The following is a 26,988-nucleotide window of genomic DNA, read 5'->3' on the forward strand; positions in this document are numbered from 1 at the left end:
GGCAGTATAGCTACTGTTAAGATGAATGTTTTGCCAAAGATGTTGTTTATGTTTAAAGCTTTGCCAATAATTGAAAAGTTGGACTGTTTTAAAGAATGGCAAAAGGTGTTATCAAAATTTATATGGCAAGGGAAGAAGCCAAGAATTAAATATAAGATACTTACGGATGATAAACAAAGAGGAGGCTTTTCCCTGCCTGACCTTAAAATCTATTATGAAGCAGCTGCCTTTTGCTGGTTGAAAGATTGGTTTTTGTTGGAAAATACAGACATTTTAGACTTAGAAGGATATGACAATGTTTATGGTTGGCATGCATATGTGTGGTATGATAAAGTAAAGGCCCACAGAGGCTTTAAAAACCATATAATCAGAAAATCATTGTATAATGTTTGGTCCAGGTACAAAGACCTGTTAGAAAGGAAAACACCTAAATGGATTTCACCATTGGAGGCCAAGGTTCGTAAAAGGTTAAATATGGAAACCAGTTGGCCAAAATATAGAGATTTGCTAACGGAAGAAGGAGACCAATTTAAGTTAAAGACATATGAGGAGTTGAAATGTAAATTAGATGATTGGCTCCAATATCACCAGATAAATGAAGTTTTTAAAATGGATAGATTACTTGGTTTTCAAACAGAGAGGTCAAAGTTGGAAACAGAATTGTTAGAACCTAAGACGAAAATACTTTCCAGGATGTATAAATTGTTGCTTGAGTGGCATACGAAAGATGAACAAACAAAAAATGTTATGATTTTGTGGACAAAAGATGTTGGTCATAATATCATGATTGAAGAATGGGAAAAATTGTGGAAAGAGAATATCAAGTTTACTGCGTGTAGTATTTTAAGAGAAAATATAATGAAAATGATGTATAGGTGGTATCTTACACCAGTAAAATTAGCAAAGATTTACCATAACCATGAGAATAAATGTTGGAGATGTTAGAAAGAAGAAGGTTCATTTTTCCACATGTGGTGGACATGTCCACCAGTAAGTGACTTCTGGAACAAGATTTATAATGAACTTAAGAAAGTGTTAAAAAACACATTTGTCAAGAAACCAGAAGCATTTCTAGTGGGCATTGTCGGGAAGGAGATCCCAAAGAAAAATGTATCTTTTTTTCTGTATGCTACAACGGCGGCTAGACTTTTGATTGCTAAGAACTGGAAACTACAAACACTACCAACGATTGATGACTGGCAGATGAAGATGATGGAATTCATGGAGCTGGCGGAGATGACCGGAAGAATCCGCAACCAGGGAGAGGAAGCGATGGAGAAAGATTGGAAAGATTTTAAATTGTATTTTAAAAAATATGCTAAAGTAATGTATTAGACTAGAAATCAAGTTGTAAACAAACTGTGGAACTTGTGAACATGATATCTTAGAAGATGAAAATGAGTTTTTTATAAGGTGAATAAACTTGCTAAATAGAAATGTATTTAAGAACCAATGGGAGGGGAACCCGAGGAGGTCCTAATATACATTGTGATGCGATAGAAGATTTAGTGCTTTATACGTCTTTGTTTTTCTGTTTTGTTTTTGTTGTTTTCTATTATCTCATTTTTTGGAAAATTTAATAAAACATTATATATATGAAGAATTTTATATGCGTAAGTTCAACATATTTCACAAAGTTATGATGGAAAGGGCTGAGTTGTGTCGCTTGTCACCAAAGCTGTCGTAAAGGTAAAGGGGACCCCTGACCCTAATGTCCAGTTGTGACCGACTCTGGGATTGCAACACTCATCTTGCATTATTGGCCGAGGGAGCCAGCGTACAGCTTCCAGGTCATGTGGCCAGCATGACAAAGCCGCTTCTGGCAAACCAGAGCAGCACACGGAAACGCCGTTTACCTTCCCGCTCTAGCGGTACCTATTTATCTACTTGCACTTTGACGTGCTTTCGAACTGCTAGGTTGGCAGGAGCTAGGACCGGGCAACGGGAGCTCACCCCGTCGCGGGGATTCGAACTGCTGACCCTCTGATCGGCAAGCCCTAGGCTCTGTGGTTTAACCCACAGCGCCACCCGCGTCATAGGTCACTTACCAGTATATATTGGCATTTCAAACACTTGCACAATTACAGTGCATTATTTGCCCCACCTGTTACATAAGTGTAAACTGGCAGGGAGGAATATTGCATTTTCCCAGAGTCAAAATATTGTTTTTGACAGCTGAGAAATATGTGATTTGCCTGCAATAGAAGCAGTACTACCTTGAAGAAAGATGTCTCCATCTCTTGTGACAGCTGAGAGCTATGTAATACTGGACAGAAATAATTGTCTGGAAAGACTCTGTCTGCATTCCAATTCACTCTTTGGTACAGCTTCACTTCAAATGGACATGCTTAGAACTCTCATTCCCTCATTAGAATTAGAGTGAGATACTTACTCTTAAAAGGAAACTTTTGGGAGATTTTGGGATCAGGTTTTCCCCCAATTGTGTATTCCCACCCCCACCCCCTCACTTAATTACATATTGTGTTGTTCCATTTGAACCATGGCCCAAATCTGAACCAGAGCTCTAGGAAGTGACCTAACATAAACAAATGTTTCTCAAACCTTTGAAGGTTGGGACCCCTTCTAAATTTCCTCTGCCCTTTGTCTCCCTTGACCTCTCCCCACCCTGCAAACTCAGATCTGGTTCAGTGGATATTATGAGGTCATATTATGCACTCATGTGCATGCAGTGTGTAGGTGCTCATGTAAAACTTAGCAAGAGCTTTCACCTGCCCCTCCATCTGCATCCAATGGAGGCTGGTTGGTCCATTAGGGTGAATGGATCTCAGTCCACTTTTCACCAGACATCACCTGCCAGCTTTCTTACTCCCAAACAATCCAGTGGGTGGCATTGCTTGTCAACTGCCCCACCAACCTCAGTCTGACCTCAGCCAGCCTCTCACCTAACGGTTCATCCACACCTCAGGTTGTGCCGTGCCTAGAAATCATGGGTCCGAGCAGTTTTCCCCTTGCTCCACTCCTTTCCAAAGGAAAACCTGCTTTTAGCAATACGGTAGATCTAAACAAATGGCAATCTGAGGAAATTTTTGATCCCCCTCCGCACAACTCCTATTCATGAAGCTGCCATCCACACATGCACAGCTGTCTCAAATGTCCATCACCATTCTGAAGTAAAAAATGAATGTAGCTTGTTTTTTAGTCAGACTGAAGCCAGTTTGAGGAAAAACACATCAAACAGCAGTATTTATCAATAGACTACAATGGTGATACAGATTGTGGCCAAAGATGTGTGGATGCAACTTCAAAACAAGCAGCTGGAGAACACTGGATGCAGAGTAAGCAGTAATGTGAACATATCCTAAGTGCATTAAAAATATGACACTTTTCCTTCCACTCAGGTATGGAACTGAACGGTACAAACCATTGCATACACATACAGATGTGGCGGCTAATATGGCTTAATGCATTCCTTGCAATAGCCAACAAAACAAAACAAAACAAAGCACTCCAACAAGTTAAATTTAAAAATGGACATCAAGAGCTTCCTCAATGGGTCCCAGCCCTTTTCCAGTTTACTTTTTATGATCTTGACAATAAAGCAAACAGCGCTCAAAGGTGAACACTGAAGAGTGAAGGATCTTACTCTGAAAGAGTGGCAGCGATGATGGAGGTTACACGTTCAGAGAGGCTCATCATTCTTCCTCCATGCTACACTTCTTGTCACACAGCATCCTTTCCTGACCTGTTTTCTTTCCAAAGCAAGCTTGCCTGCGTGTAGATGGCAAGGCTGGGTGCAGTTCAAATTGGAAATGAATGTCACGCTGAGCTTCAGCAGCAAAAAAGAACAGAGAAAAAGAAAAAGCAAGCTCTAAGCTACAGGAAGTAAAGAATTTGCTAGAGAAAGGCAAGTGCTGGAAAGGAAGGGGCAGAAACACAATGTAAACGTCGAGGACCTTGATTTGCACCTGGGGTTTCATGATCTTTTACCTGTGCCACACCTGTACTTCTCTGGATTTAAACCACCCACGCAGTTTCCTCCCAGGCCACTTACCCTTCCTCACGGCTCCCTTTTGCGGGAGAAAGGGACTGAGGCGAGGAAGCGACCCAACTTGCCCACGGCAGCGTCGTGGCTAAGTTCCTGGGAGTCACGTGGGAGCGCGTCTCCCGCCAACCGCGCGTCGCGCTGCCTCGGAGCGAGAGAGAGGAGGCGGCGGCGGAGGGCGGCCCTGGGGACGTGGTGTTTCTTCTGGCATTGGAGGGGATCTCAGTGAAGGGGAGGGATGCCTCCTCCAGCCCCGAGGAGTCGCCACCTGCTCCTTAAATGCGCGCCACAATGAGCGAGGGAAGAAGCGGCAGCGCTTATCGCGGGCGCTGCTCCGCGAAGGTAGCCAAAGAGAGGCAGCCGCTACCTTCTTAGCAGCGGAAGCTTCCCCCTCCCTTCCCTTCGCTCGCTCCCTCCTGCTCACGTCGGGCGGCCTCGCCGGTCCTCTTCCACCCGCAACTTCGCTTTGCATGTGGGGCCGGGCAAACTTCCTGCAACTTGGCGCGAGTTTGCAAGCGCCGAAGGAGGGCGTCCCTTCCCCGCCCTGGTGGATTTATTTTGCACTCAGGTCGACGCCGGCTCTGCTCTCTTCCCAAGACGGGGCCGCTTCGTCGTCTCGAGGGAGCCAGGCGAAGCATGCCAAGCTGAAGGGGCGCTTATTGAGCGGCGCGGCGTTCTTAACAAGGACGAGCAGCAATGAAAACCCGCCAGAGAGAGAGGCGTTAAAACTTAACAGATGCATGTACAGAGTACGGTGCCTTTCGATGGAGCCGCCGCCGCCAGGAGCTGCTGCTACTGGGCTTAACTCTTGAGGCCGCTTTATGACTTTCCGGCGGAGATTTCCTTATGGCGTAATTGCGGCGAGCTGCGCCTCTCTCTCTCTCGCACACGCACACATTGCTGATGCTCATTTGGCCCAGGAAGCCGAGGGCGCGTCTGGGTGCCTCCTCCGACTTTCTGCTATCGTCCGTTTTATGTGGCGGCGACTTTCTCTTGCGCTTGGACTGAGAGCAACAGCTTGCTTGTCTGCCCGCCCGCCCGCCTAAGAAGCGCTCACCCTGCAAAGTGTGCTGACAAGCCAAGGTGGCAGCCGCAGGAGCCTTCGGCGGGAGTTTGCCTCTCTCCAAGGCTGCCCGGCTTCCCCCCCTCCTCGCCGTCGTCTTTTTCCAATTTCTATAAATCAAGACAGCAGCAGACTTCTCTCTCTCTCTTTCTCTGGGCTCGCCACCCCCCTCCTTCGTTCCTCTCCCTCCCTCCCTCCCTCCTCCTCCAAAGCAGCAACTCGCTCTCCTCGTGTTATTTGTGGATGCGCCCCTCTCTCTCGCTCGGAAAGCCGAGCGGCGCTCTGTTGCTTCGCAGGCGCTCGCTTTTACTCCAAAGTTTCATACGGTGTTTTTTTGTTTTTGTTTTAAAGGCGGCATTTGAGGAGGTGAAGCGGTTCGTGGGGGTAAACGAAGCGAGCGAGCCGGAGCTTCAAGAGAGCGGACGCGCCTGAAAGGAGCCGTCGCTTTTTCTCGCCTCGCCTCGCAGAAGCCTCGGCGCTGCCTGCTGCGTGCTGCGTGTGGCAAGGTGGCCCCCACGGCTCTGCCTGCCCCCTTCCTGCTCGGCGGGAGCTGTGGGGAGAGCGCGAGGCTCCTGCAGCCGCCCCAGTCTCTTTTCTCCCGCCTTCTCCTGGTCGCCTCCTCAGCGCCCGGAGGAAGCTGCTGGCCTCCGCCCTCCAGCCAAGCGGGGACCCGCTGTTGCTGCTGCTGCTGCCGCCGCCGCCGCCGCTTTTGCCCCCGCCGTGATGCCATGCCCCGCAGCCACAGCCGAGGAGACGACAAGGAGGGCGGCTCCGCCGGGCTCTGGCTGAAGAGCAGCACGGCGGGGTGTCGCGGCGGTGGCAGCGGCATGAAGGATGTGGAGTCTGGCCGGAGCAGGGTGCTCCTGAACTCGGCGCCCTCGCGAGGGGACGGCTTGCTCCTCTTGGGCACCGGCGGCGGGCTCGGCGGCTTGCGGGAGAGCCGGCGAGGCAAGAAACGAGGAGCCCGGATGAGCCTGCTGGGGAAGCCGCTCTCCTACAGCAGCAACCCGAGCTACCGGCGGAACGCCAAGTACAGGAGGCTGCAAAACTATCTCTACAACGTGCTCGAGAGACCCCGCGGCTGGGCGTTTATCTACCACGCGTTCGTGTGAGTAGTAGCACCGCGGGACGGCGGGGGTGGGGGTGCGAGGTGGGCAGCTGCGCTCGCGCTCGCGCGCTCAGGGGGCTGTTGATAGGGCCACCTGGGAGGGAGGGGCGCCCATCTGGCCGGTGCGCGCGCCCGTGGGGGGGCGTTTGAGGGGGTGCGGACGTGCGGTGGGTTCTATCGCGGTGGGATGTTGCTGGACTGCCTTGGCGACGGTTCTCTGCAATGAGCAGCCTTTGCGCGCTGCCCAGATGTGGTGTTGTCTCAAAGTGAGGCATCATCTACTCTGGATGACTCCACTTGGGATTTTAAATGTTTATTTAAAGCATTTTGTTTTGTATTGTTAGCCCACTCTTTATTGCAAGAAAAAGAAAAAGCTGGTTGCACCTAAAACGTTCTCCATATACATTTTCTCACTCTTTGGGTTCTTCTCACACATCATGCCATTAAAAGCTCCCTGTCCACACATGTGGATGCCTTTCATTTGAAGTAGGAAACTGGGCAGAGAAACATGAAAGCCAAATGCACACCCTAGCCAGCTTCCAAATTAAGGCACAAAAACTGCAATAAATCCAAGACTATGTAAGGCTTTACACACTTACCTGGAAGCAAGTCTGTTGAATGCAGAGTGGCTTACTTCCAAGGAAGACATACATGTGGCTAGACTGTATGCATCATGTGTGAAAGTGCCCTTAGAGAGCCTGCTTTAATCCCTTCTAATTGTGGTTATAGTAGAAGGATGAACAGCCTCACTTAAATGACTGTACCTGCGGAAACCTGAAGGTGAACGTTATGGTGGGGACCAATTATTTCAGGTTAATTGATATATGATGATACCAGATGTTCTGTAGTTGAAAATATTGGACATATGGCAATATTTTCTGGCACTGCCAGGTTCACTGGCGGGGGGCAAATGAGGGTCTGAATTGCTATGTTCTAAGCTGCACAGTCTCTTCCCTTTTGAGAAGTGCTGAAAGGTGCAATAGGCGACAATATGATTATGGCATGTAATGCCATAAGCTTTCCCCAAGGGTGGAACAAACTGAACTTTTTTGGAATGTCGGGGTGGAAAGGTAGGACATACTGGCTCTCTATAATGCAGAGGTGGAACCAATAATGATGCATGCATGCTGCAAATGAGTCCAAAGGGGAGAAATCTGAAGTGATTTAAGAATGATCCATAATGGGTTTGTGGAATGGCTCTAAGAAAGCAGTTTTCCATTGGAAATTGTGGAGTTATAGAATGGCTGTAAAATCCATAACTATGACAAAAGCAACCGTACAGGCATAAGGGAGGTTTTGAGGAAAAAGAAAGATTGTGTTTAAAAACTATGTTCTTGCAGTCATTATGCAGCACTCTGATTGCGCACAGTGCATCACACTTCCTTTCATTTACAATAATAGCACTTACATAGAACATCCAAGTCTTCGAAGTACTTCAAGGTTTCAATAGCCCTGTAAAGTAGACCACTATTACTGGTACTTTCCCCATTTTGCAGACTGGGGTCTGAGGCCGAAAGAATAGTGCTGAATACTTCTATATTGCACTTGAACTTTCAAGTGTTCAAAGCACTTCACATGCATTATCTGGTTGTAATCCTTACACAATCCTTAGCAGTGAGGTGAATATTATTGTATTGCAGGTGAGGGTGGGGTGACTGAGGTTTGCCTGAGGCCAACTTGCAAGTTCATGGAGCACACACTTGCAGATTAGCAGTGCAGTCTCCTAGCCACTATGCCCCATCAGTTCTCATAACAGTGCTTGCATAAAGCTACCTAGCTGGTTAATGGCCAAGATGTGATTTGAATTGTGGATTTCCCAGGTCATAACAGTTCACTTTCTTATACATTGCATTACATGATTTCTGCATCCATTCAGTGCAACAGGGTTAGGGGTGAGCAGTGAGATAGCCAAATTTGCATATGATATCTACAGAATCCTTCCAAAATGAGCAGTGAAATGGCAAATGTGATTAAGTAGAAACAAGTGTAAAGTTTTTCGTGTCAAGGCAAAACACTTCCCCCCCTCCATACACAAATACACTCATGGGGACTGAACTGGGGGTAATTGACCAGGAACAAAACCTTGGGATTGTAGTGGACAGCTTGAGAAAGATATTGACCCAGTGTGTAGCAGCCATGGAGAAAGGGAAATTGTGTGCTATGGGTCATTATGAAAGGAATTTGAAATAAAACTGCCAATATTATAGTGTCTTTATACAAATCGGTTGTATTGCACATGCAATACTGCGCTATAGTTCTGGTCACCTCATTTCGAAAAGGATATTGTGGAACTGGGAAGGAGTCAGAAAAGGGCAAGGAGGCAAGTTACAACATTAAGGACTTTCTCATTTAGAGAAAGGGCAAGTAAAGAGGGATCACGATCGAGGTGTATGCAATTATGTGTGGTGTGGAGAAAGTGAATAGAGAAAAGATTTTCATCCTTGCTCATAACATAACTCTGGGACATCCAGTTGATCTGGAAGCTGGAAGATTGAGGACAATCAAAATAAAATACTTCTTCACGCTGTCACACAACACATAGTTCAGCGATGGAATTTGCTCCTGCAAGAAGTAGCGATGTCCACCAACTTGGGTGGCTTCAAAAGAATATTAGGCAAATTAATGGAGGGTAAGGCTATCAATGTCGGGACATGGGTGGCACTGTGGGTTAAACCACAGAGCCTAGGGCTTGCCGATCAGAAGGTTGGCCGTTCGAATCCCTGAGACGGGGTGAGCTCCCGTTGCTCGGTCCCAGCTCCTGGCAACCTAGCAGTTCAAAAGCACGTCAAAGTGCAAGTAGATAAATAGGTACCACTCCGGTGGGAAGGTAAAGCCAGAAGCGGCTTTGTCATGCTGGCCACATGACCTGGAAGCTGTACACCGGCTCCCTCGGCCAATAAAGCAAGATAAGCGCCGCAACCCCAGAGTCGGTCACGACTGGACCTAATGGTCAGGGGTCCCTTTACCTTTACCTTTAAGGCTATCAGTGGCGGCTAGCTATGATGTTTATGTTCTGCTTCCACTGTCTGAGACAGTATTGCTCTGAAAGCCAATTATTTTACAGTTGCAGAAAGCAGTTGGGCGGAATAGCTAGTAGCCCCACTGAGCTGCTTTTTGCTTTTGAAATATGTTGGGCCTGGACCGTGAACCTGCAGGCTTCTGTAGAACAACAGAGAAACAAAAGAATTGCAGCAGCCAACAATATCAGCAGGTGTTACAAACATTATTTCTGATCTTTGAATTCACCTAAAGTATTTTCATCCACAGCTCTTTCTTAAACTCTTGTCAGGATGAACAGCTAAGAGTGTGCTAGGTAGCATACAACCCTTTGGAAGAAGAGACTTAGTCCTATATCCCCTGATAACAGGACATAAGAGTTCTTAGATCTTTTTAATCTCAATTTGCATATGTGTGTGCGAAGAAAGGCATCCTCTAGCCCAGTGCAGCAAACTAACCACCTTATAACTAGATGCATGCACTGATTACAAGACTCAGTTTGGACCCCAGTTTGGTGTTTATAAAACAGCCTGATCCAGCTCAGACCCATTTGGAGGCTGTATACAACTTAATTTATTTGTTGTCAGAATTAGCTGAAGTTTACAAGAAAGGTTGCCCCTTCTGAGGGCATGAATCCTTCCAAAATTCAGAAGGGTGGTAGTTGCAGTTTTGGAATCCGCTCCATTTTTCCATTTGACTTCACTCTTGCAAGGGGGGAGAGTAGCTTTAACTTTCCCTCCCTTTTGATAGAAGTAAAGGCCTTTCCACACATACCTTTCATAGTACAGTGGTACCTCTAGTTACGAACTTAATTCGTTCCAGAGGTCCGTTCTTAACCTGAATCTGTTCTTAACTAGAAGTGTGCTTTCGCTAATGGGGGCCTCCTGCTGCCGCTGCACCGCCAGCACACAATTTCCATTCTCATCCTGGGGCAAAGTTCTCAACTCGAGGTAACTCTTCCAGGTTAGCGGAGTTTGTAACCTGGGGTGTTTGTAACTCAAGGTACCAATGTAGTGTAGTTGCTGTTTGATCTCTCTCTCTCTCTCTCTGTTTCTGTGTGTGTTTTAAAGTGAGTTTGGAACAGAGCATCTGCACCTGTAGTTAGCTGTAACTGTATATGGGAGACTAAGTGCAGTTTTTTCCTGTCCATACCATTGGCTGGCTGTGCCTGCTTACTCTTTGGCTCTAGTGCACTTCCATTGCTGGATCCATGTGCACATGACTTTAGCCACAATCCAAAGGTACTCTGTAGTTTCTTATGAAATACTGCTATTTGATGTGTTTCCCTCCAAGCCAGCATTGATCTGACTGTAGCCTAGTTCAATTCATCGTAAAGTCCAGGTGTGTACATTTGAGATGCTGACCAGATGACAGTGCGCACAAGCAGCACTCTCCCCTCCCCCCTCCCCACATGCCTTTTCCACACACCCCTCCCTCTCTGTACAAGATGGCATCAATTGCACCCAGCACTGCCACTCTCCAGGGAAAAAAATGTTTGTGGCTTAGAGCAAAATGTTGCAAGCGGGGGAGGGACATAGGGTTTGTCTTTGTCCTTGGCAGCATCATAGGATTAAAGGCGGGGTGGGGGCAGGCGGGTTTGTTTTTGCAAAACTCAGGAACATCATACCCCCCCCCAATAAGTTGTTTATTATTCTTTTCGGCCAGAATTGGATGAAATTTGCAGGCTGAGTTCCCCCCCCCCAAGATAATGATACATGCTAAATTTCAGAAGGATCACTGTTTTTCAAGGTGTGTACACAAGGAATCAGTCTACCTTTTTATTTTGTGGCCAAGTGGCCTGAAAATTGCAGACATGAGGAATTAGCTTCTGGGTAAGAATTGGCCACATTGCAGAGAAATAGGTCCAGGGAGTTTTGTGCCAGGAACTTTAAAGTTGATTTCAGAGTGGAAAGAACTAAAAAGGGTTCACTTTCCATGTAAAATCGCTCCCTCTGATTGCATGGTAGGGCTTTCAATTACCAAAGAAAGTTCCCTTTCCCTCTCTCCCTGTCCTGGGGTCTTCCTTTAGCTTAGAGGCAGAAGTAGCTGGTGGGCTGCTGCACTATTGCTCTCCTGGCTTCCAGGTACAATGGGTGGCTGTCACTTTCCAAGAGGGGAGCTTGGTGTGGCACCTGGCAGTGTTGGATTGGCTCCACCGCTACTCACCATTGGAAGCCCCTCACGCCTCCCCTCTCAATAAGTGGCAATGACCCACTGTGTTGGGAAGCTGTGAGAGCAATGGTTCCCTCCCTGCTCCTTACTCTATTGTTTAGAGATATACCTTGGAAAGCTGATATCCCTCCGCAAAGTACTGGAATTGGAGAGCACCAGTAAAATAATTCTTTCTGTTTGCAAGCTAGACCTGTCAGTCACAATGGAGCTCTTCCTCCACTCCCTCTCTTCACTCTAGGTTTTGCTCACCCTTCCCCTATCATCCCACCATAGCATAATGGTAAGTTTGGAGAATTGCTTTTGATTTCAGCAGATACATTTTTTGCTGTTGCCTGGATCACTGTGATGTTGACTTGTTCATCGTGAATGTTGCTCGACAAGCGAATATGTGGGTCTCTGTTATTAATCCGTTGTAAAAAGTCCCCAGCAGAATGGCGATCTTCTATAATCATGAAAAGATCATCAATATAACGGTAATATTGGAGGACATGTTATTTAAACGGGTTGGTGTCGCTCAAGATGTGCTTTAAAAAAAAATCTATCATGTATATGTTGGCGATGGAAGGTGCGCACGCCGAGCCCATGGCTACCCCTTTCACCTGTAAGTAAAACTGATCCAAATGTTTAAAGTAATTATGATCCAGTATAACGTCAAGTATATCAATGAGAAAATGAGTGGGAGGCTCCCTCACAGTTCTTGACTCCAAAAGTTCCTTTATGATCTGTCTAACTTCGGGCAAGGGAACATTCGTGTAGAGGGATTCTACGTCCAGAGTAAGTAAGCATGCTGATGCTGGTATCACTTTGTTCTCAATTGTTCTGATAAATGTCTTTGTGTCCTTTATATAGGACAAGGTGTCGGTTGCAAAAGGGTGAAGGAATTGTTCAATATATTTACACAGTGGTTCCTATAATGACTCGATACCAGACACGATAGGTCTGCCTGGTGGTTTCTCTAAGGATTTGTGGATCTTAGGAAGTATGTAAAATACTGGAGTGCATGGAAAAGGATTAAGTAAGAACTTTGCAGTTTTTGAATCAATGTAATGCAGCATGATGGCTTCGGATAAAACCATACGTATTATCCATGATATGTCCTCAGTTGGATCCTTGTTTAGAGGTTTGTAGAAAGAGGTATTGCATAATTGTCTGTCGATTTCATTTAAGTAATCATATGAGTTAAGAATTACTATCGCACCTCCTTCATCAGCGGGCTTTATGATGATGTTGGTGTCATTGGCCAGATTGTGTATTAATTGTTGTTCATAGGCTGTGATGTTCTTTTGATGTTTGGGTGGTCTTTGTTTTTCCATTTTCGCGATGTCCTCCAGTATAAGCTGATAAAATACGTTCAAACATGCATTGTCCACAGGTGGAACGGGAGCTGAGTTGTTGCTTGTGAAGGGGAGTGTCGTCAAAGAAACATCTCAATTTGATGAGTCGAATCAATTAAAATAGATTCACTTTGGTTTGAAATGAATCATATTTAGGAGTGGGAACAAAACTAAGGCCTCGATTTAATATTCTTTCTTCATCAGCACTCGGCGTCCGGTCAGAAAGATTTACGACTAAGGACATTTCCGGAATCGGCGGCGGGAAGGAAAATCCTGTGAGCGGGATTGGGTTGACGAATACGATCTCAGAGAGTATTGTCGGGGTTGAGCCCAAGTTTGTGTCGTAGTTTTGAGTTGCTGTAGTCTGAGAATTCAGTGCTACTGGACGATGTTTCGCAGGGGGGTTTGGTGTAACGTCTAGATGTCTTTGAAGGATTCATCCATGGGTATACATGATCTTGTTCGTAGTCTTTCCTATCCCGATCAAATTTCCTTATTTTTCGGATTTGATCTTTTCTTCGTAGATTTTTAATTCTGATTCTATCTTGCTAAACTGTATATTGTAAATGTCAGAATTACACTTCTTCTGTAGTTCCTCAGTCATCTTAGAGATGTCTTGTTCTAAACGGTGGGTCTCCTTCACAGCATACTCGGTGATTAAAGTCATTAGGTCAAAGGAACAGCAGTTCAAGATCGAGATCCATTTATGTTTAAATTCTTCTTGTTGTTGAAATAGTGTAGGTGTCTTCTGGATACCTAGACCCCTGGGTACTCTTTGTGCTTTGATGTAATCTGCTATGATAGTAGCGTGTAATCCATATCTGGTTTCCCTTTTTATAATATTGGAAAGACTATTCCAGTCATTATCAGGTTGAGTTGTGGAATCACTCATTAGAGATGGTAAAGAACCAAGAATTTGTTCTCTGTCTTGCGTAGTATATGCAAAAGTGACAGACCATTTGGCCATGTTGAATTGCAGTAGAAATTGGAGTTCTTGGTAAAGTCCAGAAATAAACAGTAAATTGCAAGAACTCAGGCCAGAAGAAAAATGGATTTCAAATAAATCTTCACAAGGTTTTATTTGTGTGAGGAGTTTAAATAGGAATCAATCCCAGTATTGAAGGCAAATAAAGATAAATTCCAGTAAAAATCAGGACAAGGCCCTGTTTCGACAATTCTTCTTCAGCAAAGATTCGCAGGTCAGAGTGTACTCATACCTGGCTTGTAGGATCCTGCTTTGTTTACTTAAGGCATTCAGCTTTAGCTAAAAAGTCTCTCAGATGTACAGTACTTGGAAAAATCATTAGTAGTGTGCTCCCTGCCCTCAGGCTTACAATCTAAAAAGACACAATACATAAGGAAAAAGGAAAGAGAAGGGGGAAAGACTTTGCCTCTGACAAGCCCCAAACGCCTCAGAGATATCCTGCACTACCTAGGGATTTGTGATATTCCTGAATTGTCTGCAAACCCCAATTTATAACACCTTCTCCAAAGCAACTTTTTATGTGAGAGAGCCATAGGTTGGGAGTGTTGGGGTTTCCTTCCTTCCTTGAAGGTTTTATTGTGATTATTCTACCTGACAATTTCTAACATTAGCCATTAAGGTAAAGGTAAAGGCGCCCCTGACCATCAGGTCCAGTTGTGTCCGACTCTGGGGTTGCGGCGCTCATCTCGCTCTATAGACCGAGGGAGCCGGCGTTTGTCCGCAGACAGCTTTCGGGTCATGTGGCCAGCATGACAAAGCTGCTTCTGGTGAACCAGAGCAGCGCACGGAAACGCCGTTTACCTTCCCGCCAGAGCAGTCCCTATTTATCTACTTGCACTTTGATGTGCTTTCGAACTGCTAGGTGGGCAGGAGCTGGGACCGAGCAACGGGAGCTCACCCCGTTGCAGGGATTCGAACCGACGACCTTCTGATCAGCAAACCCTAGACTCTGTGGTTTAACCACAGAGCCATAGGTTATAGTTATTCCATTATCCTAGTGTTAGTATTTTACTTCTGGGTTGGATGCATGGATCATTATTCTGACTGGAATGGTATAACATGTTCTATGCAATTCCTACCGAAAGGAATGATAGCTGTACAGGGAAATTAAATTAAGAGAAATTAAGTTGTGCTTTCCCCCACCCCTCCCAACACTTTCTGAATGTTTTAAGAGTCAAGTACAGCTTTTACATGTGCTAGTGACTGGGAGCCTGAAATTTAAAAAATGGTAGTTCTATCTTTTTTTTGTGCTTAATGTCGACTGCAAATGTGTGATCTGTGTGATCCGTCTATATATATATTTGGCTCAACTGTCAGACAAAGCACTGACAATCTGAAGCATTCTGAAGTTAGGAACTTGATTGTGTATAGTATCAATATAGTTGTTAGCCCTTTGGAACAAAGCTCAGGAACACATGAAAGAGGAGTTTTGCAAGGTATTTTGAAAGCTAATTCACGGCTTCATTTAGGAATCCATTTTATGGAGTCTGGCTTGGTATCATCCGTAGGGCGAAAAGGAAAAAAACAGGAAGAGCAGAAAAGTTCTAATTGAGAGAATGATCGGAAGCAAATGTTTTCCCCTCCCTTGGGCTTTAAATATCTCTGCATGAGTATATTGCATCTCTGGCACATCTATTCATTCACTTAGATTCATGTTTGTTTGCTTGTTCACTCACTCAGTCTCCTGCAACAGTTTTGTCTCCTTGGCTATCTTTAGATTCTTTATTCATGGTTTCTGAATGAATGCACATTAAAACCAGTATAAACTTTTGTTGGGGCAGTCAGCAGATTGCATGGATTTTCAAGGTGCGCTCCCTCTCCCCGAATTCTCAATTTCAGTAGCTTTCCTTTATTGTATAAATCTTACTTGTTTATGCTAGATCTTGCTTGGAAAGTAGCCTTTTAAATTTTTGAAGTGATTGAAAGGAACTTAGGGGAAAATAAATGTATAGCGAGAGAGAGGCTAGGCTCTAAAACTCTCATTAAAGATTGAGAGGACTGTTCAAATGTCTTTAAAAGATAAGGAAAAGTCTTAGTAGTGATCCAAATTTTGGATATTTGCAAACTGAAGAATTAGTTTTTGCTGTCTGTTCCTCATGCGTTTCCTTCACTGGACTTTCAACAAACTACTTTATTCCCCTGATGCTGAATACATCACCTGTAGTGATAAATTGTTTTGATCATTAAGAGCTTGAATAGCACCCGCCTGAATTACACAGTTGTACATATTCAACATATGAGTCCCTCAGTAATGGTAGTAATTACTAAACACAGTTTTACTGTAATATACTAATCAAACTTTTATTACTCAACAAATCAGTCTTAAGATGCCTAAGGAGATTTGCATTATTCTGTACACTCAGTTGCAAGCCTGTGGATGTTTATTCAGGAGTAGGTTCCACTGAGCAGCCTCAGAACACAATTTAATAGGCTCTTAAGTAGGAACATACCTACCTATTGCAGGTATCTAGAGCACCCAAGGGTCCCAGTGTGGATTATATATTCACTAAAAGTCATAATGAATAGTGTGTTTAAATCTGAAACAATGAAACATCAACCAACTAAACATTGGCATTGCCAACGGAATTGAGATGGTGGCAGGAACAAAAGTAAAACAGTCTTAAAATCCACACTGCACTCCATCGCTTGACAAAGAGGTGCACCTTTCAATAAAATGAAAGTTATGCTGGAGTAGGACAGGACTTGAAGGGGAGGGTCCTTCAGGGGTGGAGTTTATGCTTCTGTTCCTAACCTTACAGTGAAGCCCAGGATGCTACCCCTGAAGTTCAATTTGTTCTGTGAGTAGTTATGATTGAATTTTGCAGATGTATGGTATGTGTATTCCCTTTGTGGAATACTGAGTTACTAGTGCAAACATCCAACTGCTTGGATGTTTTGCACTAGCTGTTTTAAGAATAGCCTTTGTAGTGAATACATGCGAAGGATGAATTTATATCAAGTTTCAGGGATGTACATGCTATACTGTACATCAGTATATATCTCAGTATATATACGTCAGACCAACATGGCTACCTACCTGTAACTCATGCTATACGTCTTCTAGAGATGCTGTATTTACTGGGAATGTAGAATAAGATGCGACTTATTGAAGTTGGTAGCTATATGTTAATTAGTGTTTCTAGCAGTTCCAGTACAAATTTTTTATGCAAAAACTTTTGTCACCTGTAATGATTTTGTTCTGTTGGACTATAGCGCTTCAAAAATTAGATGGTGATGTAGCTTGGAGGAATGCCAAGAAAGCAGGGTTTTTGCTACTGTTATTTGTGAGTGTGATTCAAATATGAGCCTAGCTGAAAATAAATTTGACAATGCTAAATCTATTAAAATATAAATTCCCAGATTAATGAAGTCATGACACAGCAGTGGCACTGTAAACAATGGCGACTGCCAGCTACCTTTAGATAATTGCCTGCATGGGATGAGTGCTGCAGCTTTAATTTTTAATTGCAAATGGCAGTTTTGGCAACTGAAAATATTCAATGGGTTTTTTCCCCGGAGCAAACTTATATGGAAATTCTTTAAAAATGATTGTAGTACAACTGCACCAATTGTTCCAATGCATATCAGCTTCTCTCAGTCTTTGAAAAGAGTTGCCATTCAATGTTGTGGTCTTTTCTAACTGGTTAACTTTTATTTGAAGCTTTGTTTCATGAAAATTTTGTAGGCTCTGAAGAAGTGTGCATGCACACGGAAGCTCATACCAATGACAGACTTAGTTGGTCTCTAAGGTGCTACTGGAAGGATTTTTTTTTAATTTTGTTTCTCCTGCATGAAGTTACTGACATAGACTCGGATAGTTTGATTTCTCTAGAATCAAAGAGTTGAATATAGAGGAAGCAGCAAGATGAAAGGAGACAATTTATGTTACTTCTTTAGCCCTCAAAAAGAGTCCACAAAATCAGACCAGTTGGTACATTGGATGCCTCACCCATCCAATGTACCAAGAGAGATCTGGGAAACAACAGCTAATAACAGCCTAACAAATCATCAGTGCTATTTTTCTAGAAAAAAAGGTGCTGGAACTCACCATGAACACCTTCTTCATTCTCTTAGAATAGCAATGGGGCCCACCTGAGAGGTTCCAGTGAGTTCTGGCTGAAAAAAAGCCCTGTGAATCATTAAAACCTAAACTCCAAGTTTAACACCATCACAAGAGATCTTTTTCTCACAAATGCATTGCTTTAGTACTTCATCGCTCTTGTTTTGAAGCTAAATTAAGGACCATCATGAGCTGGAACAATGACTCACATTTTTCTCAGTGTAATTTAGTATGAATTTTCTCCAAAACTCACCTTACTAAACATTAGCACATAAAAAGGCAAGAGGAATTTTTATCGTTTTAAGACAATTGCCATCTTTATGTGTTTTTATAATATGCAAGTCATATGAGACAGAAATGAACACTTCTTACTTGATTGTTTTTCAACTGCGTATTACAGTAGTTTATTTTTCCCTACCACATTATCCTTTGGGGCTAATTATCTCTTTCCACCACAGTTAATGAGAGTTTTGCCATTTTGTTTAATAGCTACAGGACCCTTCCTGTTCTGTCCATCTGAAATGGCTAAACTGCAGAGGAAATGGTTGAGTGAGGGGAAATGCATTGCTACATCTAAGTTTTAAACACTGGCATTTAGATGTAGATCTATTAAAATAATATGTGGTTTGTAAAAAAGAAAGAATCCCTCCCCCTTTGCTTTACCTTCCCTTTGAATCAAAGCTGGAGCCAGCTCAGAAGAAACTCACTGTTGTCTGGGAAGTGCCTAGCAGAGGGGCTGAGGCAAGTCTCCTGTAGGTGGGAAAAATTGGCTTCAAAGGGAGGAGAGAACTCTGAACCAAATGTCCCCTTCTCCACTTTCCTTTTAAATAGCAAAGGAGCACTCCCTTGCAACTGAAGGGATTGTGCAGGGAGTGGAATTGGGCTTTCTCTTCTCTTCCCCATCACTCAACCCTCTTTCACCCATTTTGTTTCCACTCCCCAGTCTCAAAGCAGCTGGCCAGGGCAGGAACTCACCCATGTCTTTTCAGGGGAGGAAGTTTTCCTGGAGAATCAGGTCAACATCTCCTCCCTGTGTTTCACCTTCCCCTGGACAGCCTCCCTTAAAACTTCCAACGGAACAAGGAAATTTGTGTGTGAAAGTTCCACCACTACTGCCCTTGCAAAGTCAGTCAATTCTCCATGGTAAAAGACTCAGGCTGAATGGAAGAGTGATGGATTGCTAGCTTCCTCTTAGCATGACAGCAAGCTCTGACAACCAAGAGTTTGTATCTTCACATGGTGCTCAGTTTTACCATGGCTCAGTGGCAGTTAAGGACAATGCATATGATGTGTGCAGACTTTGGGCGTCTTATCCAGTACTCTGAATGCATAGATCTACTGGCACAATGGGACTTCTATCTCCTCTCCTTCCTCTGCACTCTCCAAATATGCTCCAGAGCATTCCCCCACCCTCCTGATCTGATTTTGAGGGGATGCAGGGAGCGGAAAGGAACAGGAGAAGAAAGGAAGTTCTGTTACCTACGCATAGATGCCTGTTTGGCCAGTCTGTCTGTCTGTCTCTAGTGGTTTGGAAGGAGCTTGTTGGATGAGTGCTGGGCAGTTGTGTGTGTTTTAAAACACATTACAGTGGAACCCCGAGTTGCAGACGTAATCCATGACGGAGGCACATCTGCAACCTGCAGTGTTCGTATCCCGTAGCGCCGCATCTGTGCACTCGCATGACGCGATTTGGTGCTTCTGCGCACGCGTGAAGCACAATTTAGCGCTTCTGTGCATGCACAAGCGGCGAAACCCAGAAGTAACCCTTTCCAGTATTTCTGGGTTTCCCGCAGTACGCAATCTGAAAACACGTAACCCGAAGCGTCTGTAACCCAAAGTACCACTGTACAAGAAATACTAACTCTTGCCCTCTTCTTGCTTGGTTTGGGTTCCCAGTGCACCCATGAAACCCTGTTTCAAAATAAGGGAGTGATTTGAAAATGTTGACCATTTATTATGCCTTTGAGCAATTGCGGAGAAATGATAGGTTTTGCTATATTTTTTGTCATATCCTGCAACTTTTCATAGCCTTAGATACATGGCAACCTTGAGATATTAGTATGAATTTACGCCTAGGGCAAAACACTACTGGAATATTATCACCTTCTTGAAGTGTGTGAAAATAAATAAATAAAATAAAAAATACGAGTAAAGAATGGACACAATCCAGCACGCAGTAAAGGTTTATACTATAGCTATGCATGTGTTTAACAGTGTATTTCTGTGTTTACTCAGAAGTACGTCCCACCGTGTTCCTGGGTATGCATCGTAAGCATGCATAGGATTGAGTGCACAGAAATCTCCCATTGATACCAATCAGAATTTAAAATGTTTAATGCTGGCTGGCTGAATTGTGCAAATGGGCTTATAGGTTCACATGGGGTGCTTTGTTATCACACTGCTATAGATAAAATATGATGTCTCAAAATACTCAACATAGTTTGTCAAAGGCACCATATTTAGGTTTGCATACAAATACACCATACTTAAATGTGCATTGAGTCCCATTGATTCTCACATCCATATACTGACCAGAGCCAGATAGTATGCTGAGCTTCAGCAAAGCCAGCACCATTGTTTGGCACCTTGACCATGCTCTGTGTCAGCCCACATGGATCATTTGCAAATGAATGTTTTTCTAATGCAAGGCTTGTGCAACTGCTATCAAAAATTAATATTAGCTATATTTTAGTACAGTTTTGATGCCACGAGTTAAGTACTAGATCCTGGAAACAGAAACAATTAATTTGTGCATAGCATTTAACCATGATTTCCCTAACACTCAAGTTGTAGGATCCTGGGACATCTGCACTTTCCTTTGTAGCCACTAACTTGTTTTGTTATTAAACAAGAAAGCAAAATCCTGGTGCTTTGTAAAGTACAATTAACAAACAGATGGCACTTATTAAAGTCATGATTCATGTATTAATTCCATTAGGAATAAAAAGACCAGCCTATACCTGTCTTTTTATTATTATTATTCTTCATCATGCAGGGCACCTTTTCACCTTGGCTTCCATCCTTTGCTTGATACAGTATGTCTTTCATTTCTGAGTTGTTTAAAATATAAATAAACCCAATGAATTTGGGAATAGAGAATGGGCTGATTGTCTCCTTGTTGGGGGAAAAAAGGTTGGGGAATGTACATTTCACATTCTTGACCCAAAGCTCCTATCCGTAGAGTCCAAATATATGCACTACACCCATTTCTAACTCTCTGGATGTCTGCATGACTCCATTCTTGAACGGGCATCATTTATATCAACTGTGACTGAGAGCAACCAAAGCAATTGCCAGAGTTCAAATGCTACTTTGATCAATAGGCAACTGTATATTCTTAATGCATACAGCGTACCAAATATGCCACGTTGAAAGAGGGTCGAACAATAATTAAGAATCAATGCACATGTACATGACTGGAGCAATTATGAAATATCTTAACTTTTTTTTTAACAGCTTTGTCAGTGCACTAAATGGGTACCCAGTTTCCCTAATCCTAAAGGTGGTTGTTGAGCTACAAACGGGTGCCTATGCAGTATGGAACAGGGTTCAATTATAGAGGCAGCCTGGCTAATCTGGGCAATGAGGCATGGCTTTGTCTGCTAATCGCACAGCAGCTCCTTGGGCCTCCCCTTTACCTTAAATGGTATTGCTTTCTTTCTTCTAGAAACTGAAGAAGGCAAGGAAATAGAGACATTCTGGATCACGCTGCAAAGACAGGGTTTTTGCCTCTGTGAGAAAACTGGGAATCTTGTCTCTTTAAGAGGGTTCAGAGAAGGAAAAATGCAAATGTGCTTTTTGGGAAGGAGGCATGAAATTAATACAACTGAGCCAGGTTCAAGGTTCTTGTATTAATTTACAAAGCCCTAGTTACAAACTTAGCTCCAGAGTACTTTAAGGTCTACCTGAACCCTACCATCACAGCTCGATGAATGATATCTCTGTAGAAGCATAGCAGGTTGATAAGGCTCATTTGACGTCAACACGACACCAGGCTCTCAGTTTTATTGCTCCAGTCTTGTGGAATGCAGTCTTCCAATAGAGATTTGGCAGGTGTCTTCAGTATTAATTTTTTAACCTTTGTTGAAAACATTTCTATGTTGCCAGGCTTATGCAGACATTTAAAGGAAAAGCAGTAATATTGAGTTAGCCAGTGATTTGTCCTTTTGGTTATTATGTGGGTTTTTTTTTATTGTGTTTGAATATTGTGAATGTATACATTGTATGCAGTGATGATATTTCTTTATGAAATTGTGCTTCATGTAATAACATTTTGATAGATTAATATTCTCGTTGGGCATCAATTTTTGGAAGGGGAAATGGTTTGGAGAGGAACTGTGAACGTGGGGATATTAGTTCAAGGGGGAATGAATAGCGGGGATAATCTAGGAGTAAAAGAGTGGGGGTGTGTGTGAGGAGGGTGCATTAATTGAAGGAGAAAATTTCCAGAGGGATCTGAGGTGGAAATTGATTTCAGTAGAATTTAATTGATGGGGATTTGATTTCGAGGGTTTGTTGTTCAAGCACACATCAACTCATACCCAGTTCTTATTGCTACGGGCAAGTCACTTCTCTCTTTGACTGACTTGTTTACCTCCTGTAAAATTGTTCTGGCAAAAGCAGATGTAGGGTCATTAGCCAAATGTATCAGGGTAATCATCTGCCTAGTATTCAGAGGTATAGTGCATCTTATGCAGCCACTGGACTGATAAAATGGGCTTACATGGATAAAGCTGGCCTAGAGCAGGGAGGAACAGCTTTTGGTGAACAGACATAGGGAAAGTATCCTTGGAGATGCTTGGCAAGGTGGGTGACTTTTTGTAGGCAGCGCTGCCTCTAGGCACATTATAAAACATCAAACATTATACACATCAGCCAGGGATACTTCGCTGGCACATATATTATGTGGTCCTTGGAAGAATATAATGTATGCAACAAGGCCTATTGGAGTCGGTGACCAGAAAACGGCCATTGCTCAGTGGTAGAGCACATGTTCCGCATGCAAAAGGTCCCAGGTTCATTCCTTAGCACTGGGGTCCCCAACATATGTATTGTATTTGTTTTGGGAGGGTTGTGGATGTTATGCCTGTTTAAGGGTGAAGTTCTGAGCGCTGCTCATTTTTCTTCTGTGAAATGGCCGCTTACCCGATACTGGGTTGGGCGGTGGTCACAGCCTGTCAACGCAGAACGGCCTTTCCATTTGTGGCCAGCCTCTGGGGATTTCCCATGGCTGGTCGCAAAGGAGGACAAGGTAGCTCATCAAAGTCATTGTTAACCAATTGGGAGGCTGCTAGGTCTCCTTATTTAGGCAGACGGTCATTGGGTACAGGATTACAGTTGGCTGCAGGTGATCACAGGGAGCACCATTGGAGGAGTCTAGAGTGATATCTCTGTCCAGAAGCCAAGCATGGGGCAGATGGGCCACAGAACTTCCAGTGGCGGTCTCAGAGGGCCACGTAAGTATACCCTGGTCTTGAGGTGGTTCTTCTACTCCAGGTTTGACCCTGCTCAAGCATTCCCCCCACCCCAACAGGGGCCTCAGAATGGATATACAGTACACCCAATGCCTGAGCCAAAGCCTACCTACACCTGGAATCAATACAGTTGTGACCAATTTTACAATCCCAGAATGTTGCCCTGCAGTTTTTACACCCATAAAAGACTAGGCCTTTGTTCCCTGGAGATGGGTCACTGTTATTGGGTCCTCAATTGATGTTTTGTGGTGTCCACAACAATTCATTAGATTTCTAAATATGCCCTGCCCGCCCCCCCCCCCCAAAAGGTTGGGGACCCTTCAACACAGTGAACAGATTTCATTTATTTGATTTTTTTAAAATCATGCCAGAAGAAAATAAATTCCGTCTTCGACACAGGTATCTTTCTGTATACAGTGTGTAAAATTATAGCAAGCCTGAATTCCATGTGCAGATTGCCAAGGCACATTATTGCATCTCCATTTAGTGATTGTATTTGTTTAATTGGAGCAAGCTCACCTTTTGTGAATCTGTTCTTAGCTCTGGCTATTAAAATGTCTATGAGTGCTAAATCAAGTGAGTGTAATCTGTGGAACAGAGTGTGTGTATCAAGCAGTTTGCAAGACTTAGTACACAGTGATTTCAGAAACACAGTAAATTCGTGGTATTAGTAGAAACTGTTTGCTTCTATGTGTGAAAGCCATGGTGGTGGTGGGATTTATTTTATATGTAACATTATTTGTGAATTATTTGCTGCTGAACATAATCAGCAAATAGTTCATTGGCATGGACAGAACTGTTCGTGAAAGAAAATATCTGTCCAACCATTAAAGGATTCCATATGTATTTTTTTTCCCAAAGAAAGAAAATAGCAAAACTAAAGAAATAGGATTTTCAGATTTCTCAAGCATAGGCATTAGAAGGATCTGACAGATATCTCTAATTAAAATAAAATAAATAAAAGTAATTGGGTGTCCAGTGTGTTTGATTAATTTTGATAGTGCGGTAACTTTTAATAAAAAAGACACGAGTCTGACCTTCTAAAGCTGTCTTGTATGTAGCATTGAGATTTTAATTGGTAGCCTATCACCAAACTGACTTTTCTGTTAGGTTACTTGAGAAACTAACTGTACATTCAGTATATTTAATTGTTATTTTGACTTTACAAAAAAAGAGTCTTACTTGGTTTCCTGTTTCCAACTAATTTTTTTAAACTGTATTTTAAAAAAATTCTGCTGACTTATCGTCTTAGCTGATAGCGTTCCTACTGTTATTATTTTTAGATTGTGCATCCCTTTTTGGCAAACATTATGAAACCTGTCTAAGCGTTTCTTGTCAATCATTCAATCAATCACTTAAGACAGCGGGAATTTGCCAAATGAGGATTGAGCTCAAGATTAGCTAGATTTCCTCTCTGAGTCTTTTTTTTTCTGAAAGAACTTGTCATTTTGCAACAAGATCAGTTTCGTGCAGTTTTAAAATAAAAGCATATGACGTTACCAAATATTGCTGCAGATTCCTCTGCTTGTCACTTTTAGAACTGTTTTTGGCTCACTTTTTGATACCCAGAGTGAAGTTAGCTGCACAAACCAAGATGTGTTTGGTTCAACTGGATTTCAGCATGGGTTGCAATCCTAGTCATACTTCTCTTGGACTCTGTGACTTAGCTCTCAATTAATATGTCTAGGATAGGGCTGGATGTATGCTTAGCACTGCAGCCTGAGTCAGATTGCTACCTCTCCACCTTGCACCCAGGTGAGTAGGGGTTCCTTATCATCCCTTGACGGTAAGGTGGAAGTTGATGTGATTCTATGCAAACTTCCCTTGGAGCTTCTAGATGGTTTTCTAATCCATGATATATTCCCTATTTTGTTAAACTTTGGCTCTCAGCAATCAGACAAGGCTCGCGGTTTTGCCAAGAGCTTTAAATGACCCAGATAAAGAATTAGTCAATGAAACAAACATTTATTTGGAAAAGATAATGCAATTTCAAACACAGATCCCCTCTTCCAAATATTGTGTCATTAGCAAAGAACAGGATGCCATAGTTTTGAGTTGCAAAGAAAAGGTTTTCTAAAGTGGCTTGCAGTACCAAAAGCCTCCTCGTTTGAGCTTGTCCTGATCAGGGTGTATCCATGGAGCTGAATGAACACAGGGGTTAGACAAGCCTGTTTTGTTATAATGTTTTATGTGTTTTATGTTTTATGTGTTATGTGCTATGGCCAACCGGCTAATGCAATAAAAAATTTGATTTGATTTGTTATAAAGTGGAGAATGATTTGTAGGCAGAGTTCCCTTGTGTTAGGAACTATCTCCTGAATCTTTTGAAATCCCTGTGGACAGTGGGCATGTTTACATATGGCTCCAAGAAAGGAAGGTAAACTTGTTAACGTAATTAAAACAATGTTACTATGTGATGTTTGAAAAGGGTAGAGAAAAGTAGGCTACCTTTGCAACAGATTCAGAAATAAAGACTAATGAAACAGAGAAACCTGTGTGCTATGTTTATAATTTGTTGAAAAATCAATTTGAAAATTCTCTCTCTCCACATATATGTACAATCTGGAAAACCGCAACCTTTCCCCCATGTGGTTTTACGATAAAGATAAATACAGAATTATATAGAATATATGGATGGCCCCATGAATATGTCAGGTAGTTTATTTCCGTATCACTATTTATCTGTATCTATGCTAGGGGCATTTGACAACAAGTTCTGTGCAGTTACAAATGTGAAATTGTTTGGAAGAAACCTGTTTCACTAAATACTTGATCAGTTGTGCTAGGAAAGTCAGGAAGAGTACTTATAACCTAAAGTGTAATATTTTCATTTTGATTTTGTTTTTTTGAAATGTGAAGCTCAAAACAGGACATTGTGGCTATATCTTCCAACCACAGCAGCGTTTTCCTTGTGAGATAGAAATGATATGATTACACAGTGAACTGCTGACAGCAAAAAGTATAACCGATATTAGAGGTAGGCAGTTTTCTGAATTATCTCAGAGAAATTTCACTAACAATTAAGTCTGTTAATTATTTCCCAGAACACTATTTAAAGGAAAGGAGAATTTAAAAGGGTTACTTCACAATTAGGCTGCTAGAGTAGGGACATCTGTGCTGTGCAAGATCTGACTGTACAGTGCTGCTAAGAGTTCCCTGGTTTGACCAATTGGGGTGGAATATATCAAGCTTTGGCATTATATATGCATATAGATAAGTAGAGGTATATTTGGAAGTCATATTAGGATGAGAAGACTCCTATTATAGCATTGTTCAGTTATGTGTCCAGAAGAGCTTTTGTAGCTCTGACAAACCTTAGTGTTATGTGTGAACTAGCAACTCAATGGTTTCTCTCTCCCCAAACAAACCACAAACAGTACTCAAGGTTCGTCCTTGCCTTTCTGCTTTGTTTGGGTAGAATCAAACCACAAGCACTGGTTTGCAAGTTTCTACTTGGGAAGTTTCCATAGGGAAGAAAACAGCTGGTGCATTTAGCAGCTTATTTGTTAGACCATGGCTAACTGTTATATATGAACTGAGCCAATGTACAGTGGTACCTCGACTTATGAGGCCGATGTTCCGCGGCCGTCTTTGTAAGTCGAGGTCTTCGGTTGTCGAAGCGCCGCTTCTGCGCATGCACCGACCGTGCGTGCTGCTTTGCGCAGGCACAGAACATGCGCGGCGAAAAGACCTCCGGGGTTGTCGACTTCGGAAGTTGAAACCTTCGGAAATCGAAGCATTCGGTTGTCGAGGTACCACTGTATAAGAACAATGACTTAAAAGTATATTCAG

General features: G+C 43.0%; 1 protein-coding gene across 1 annotated transcript in view; it reads left to right on the forward strand.

The window, feature by feature from the left end:
• The first annotated feature begins 4,215 nt into the window (after nucleotides 1–4,215).
• KCNQ5 (potassium voltage-gated channel subfamily Q member 5) overlaps nucleotides 4,216–26,988 on the forward strand; it is a 276,747-nt gene continuing 253,974 nt past the window's right edge. Inside the window, exon 1 of the mRNA XM_035109615.3 lies at nucleotides 4,216–6,174. Coding sequence (XP_034965506.1) covers nucleotides 5,795–6,174 — 380 coding nt within the window. The 5' untranslated portion in view covers nucleotides 4,216–5,794. The remainder of the gene's footprint in view (nucleotides 6,175–26,988) is intronic.

The sequence above is a fragment of the Zootoca vivipara genome, chromosome 3 (assembly GCF_965207765.1).
Source record: "Zootoca vivipara chromosome 3, rZooViv2.hap1.1, whole genome shotgun sequence".
Lineage (NCBI taxonomy): Eukaryota > Metazoa > Chordata > Lepidosauria > Squamata > Lacertidae > Zootoca > Zootoca vivipara.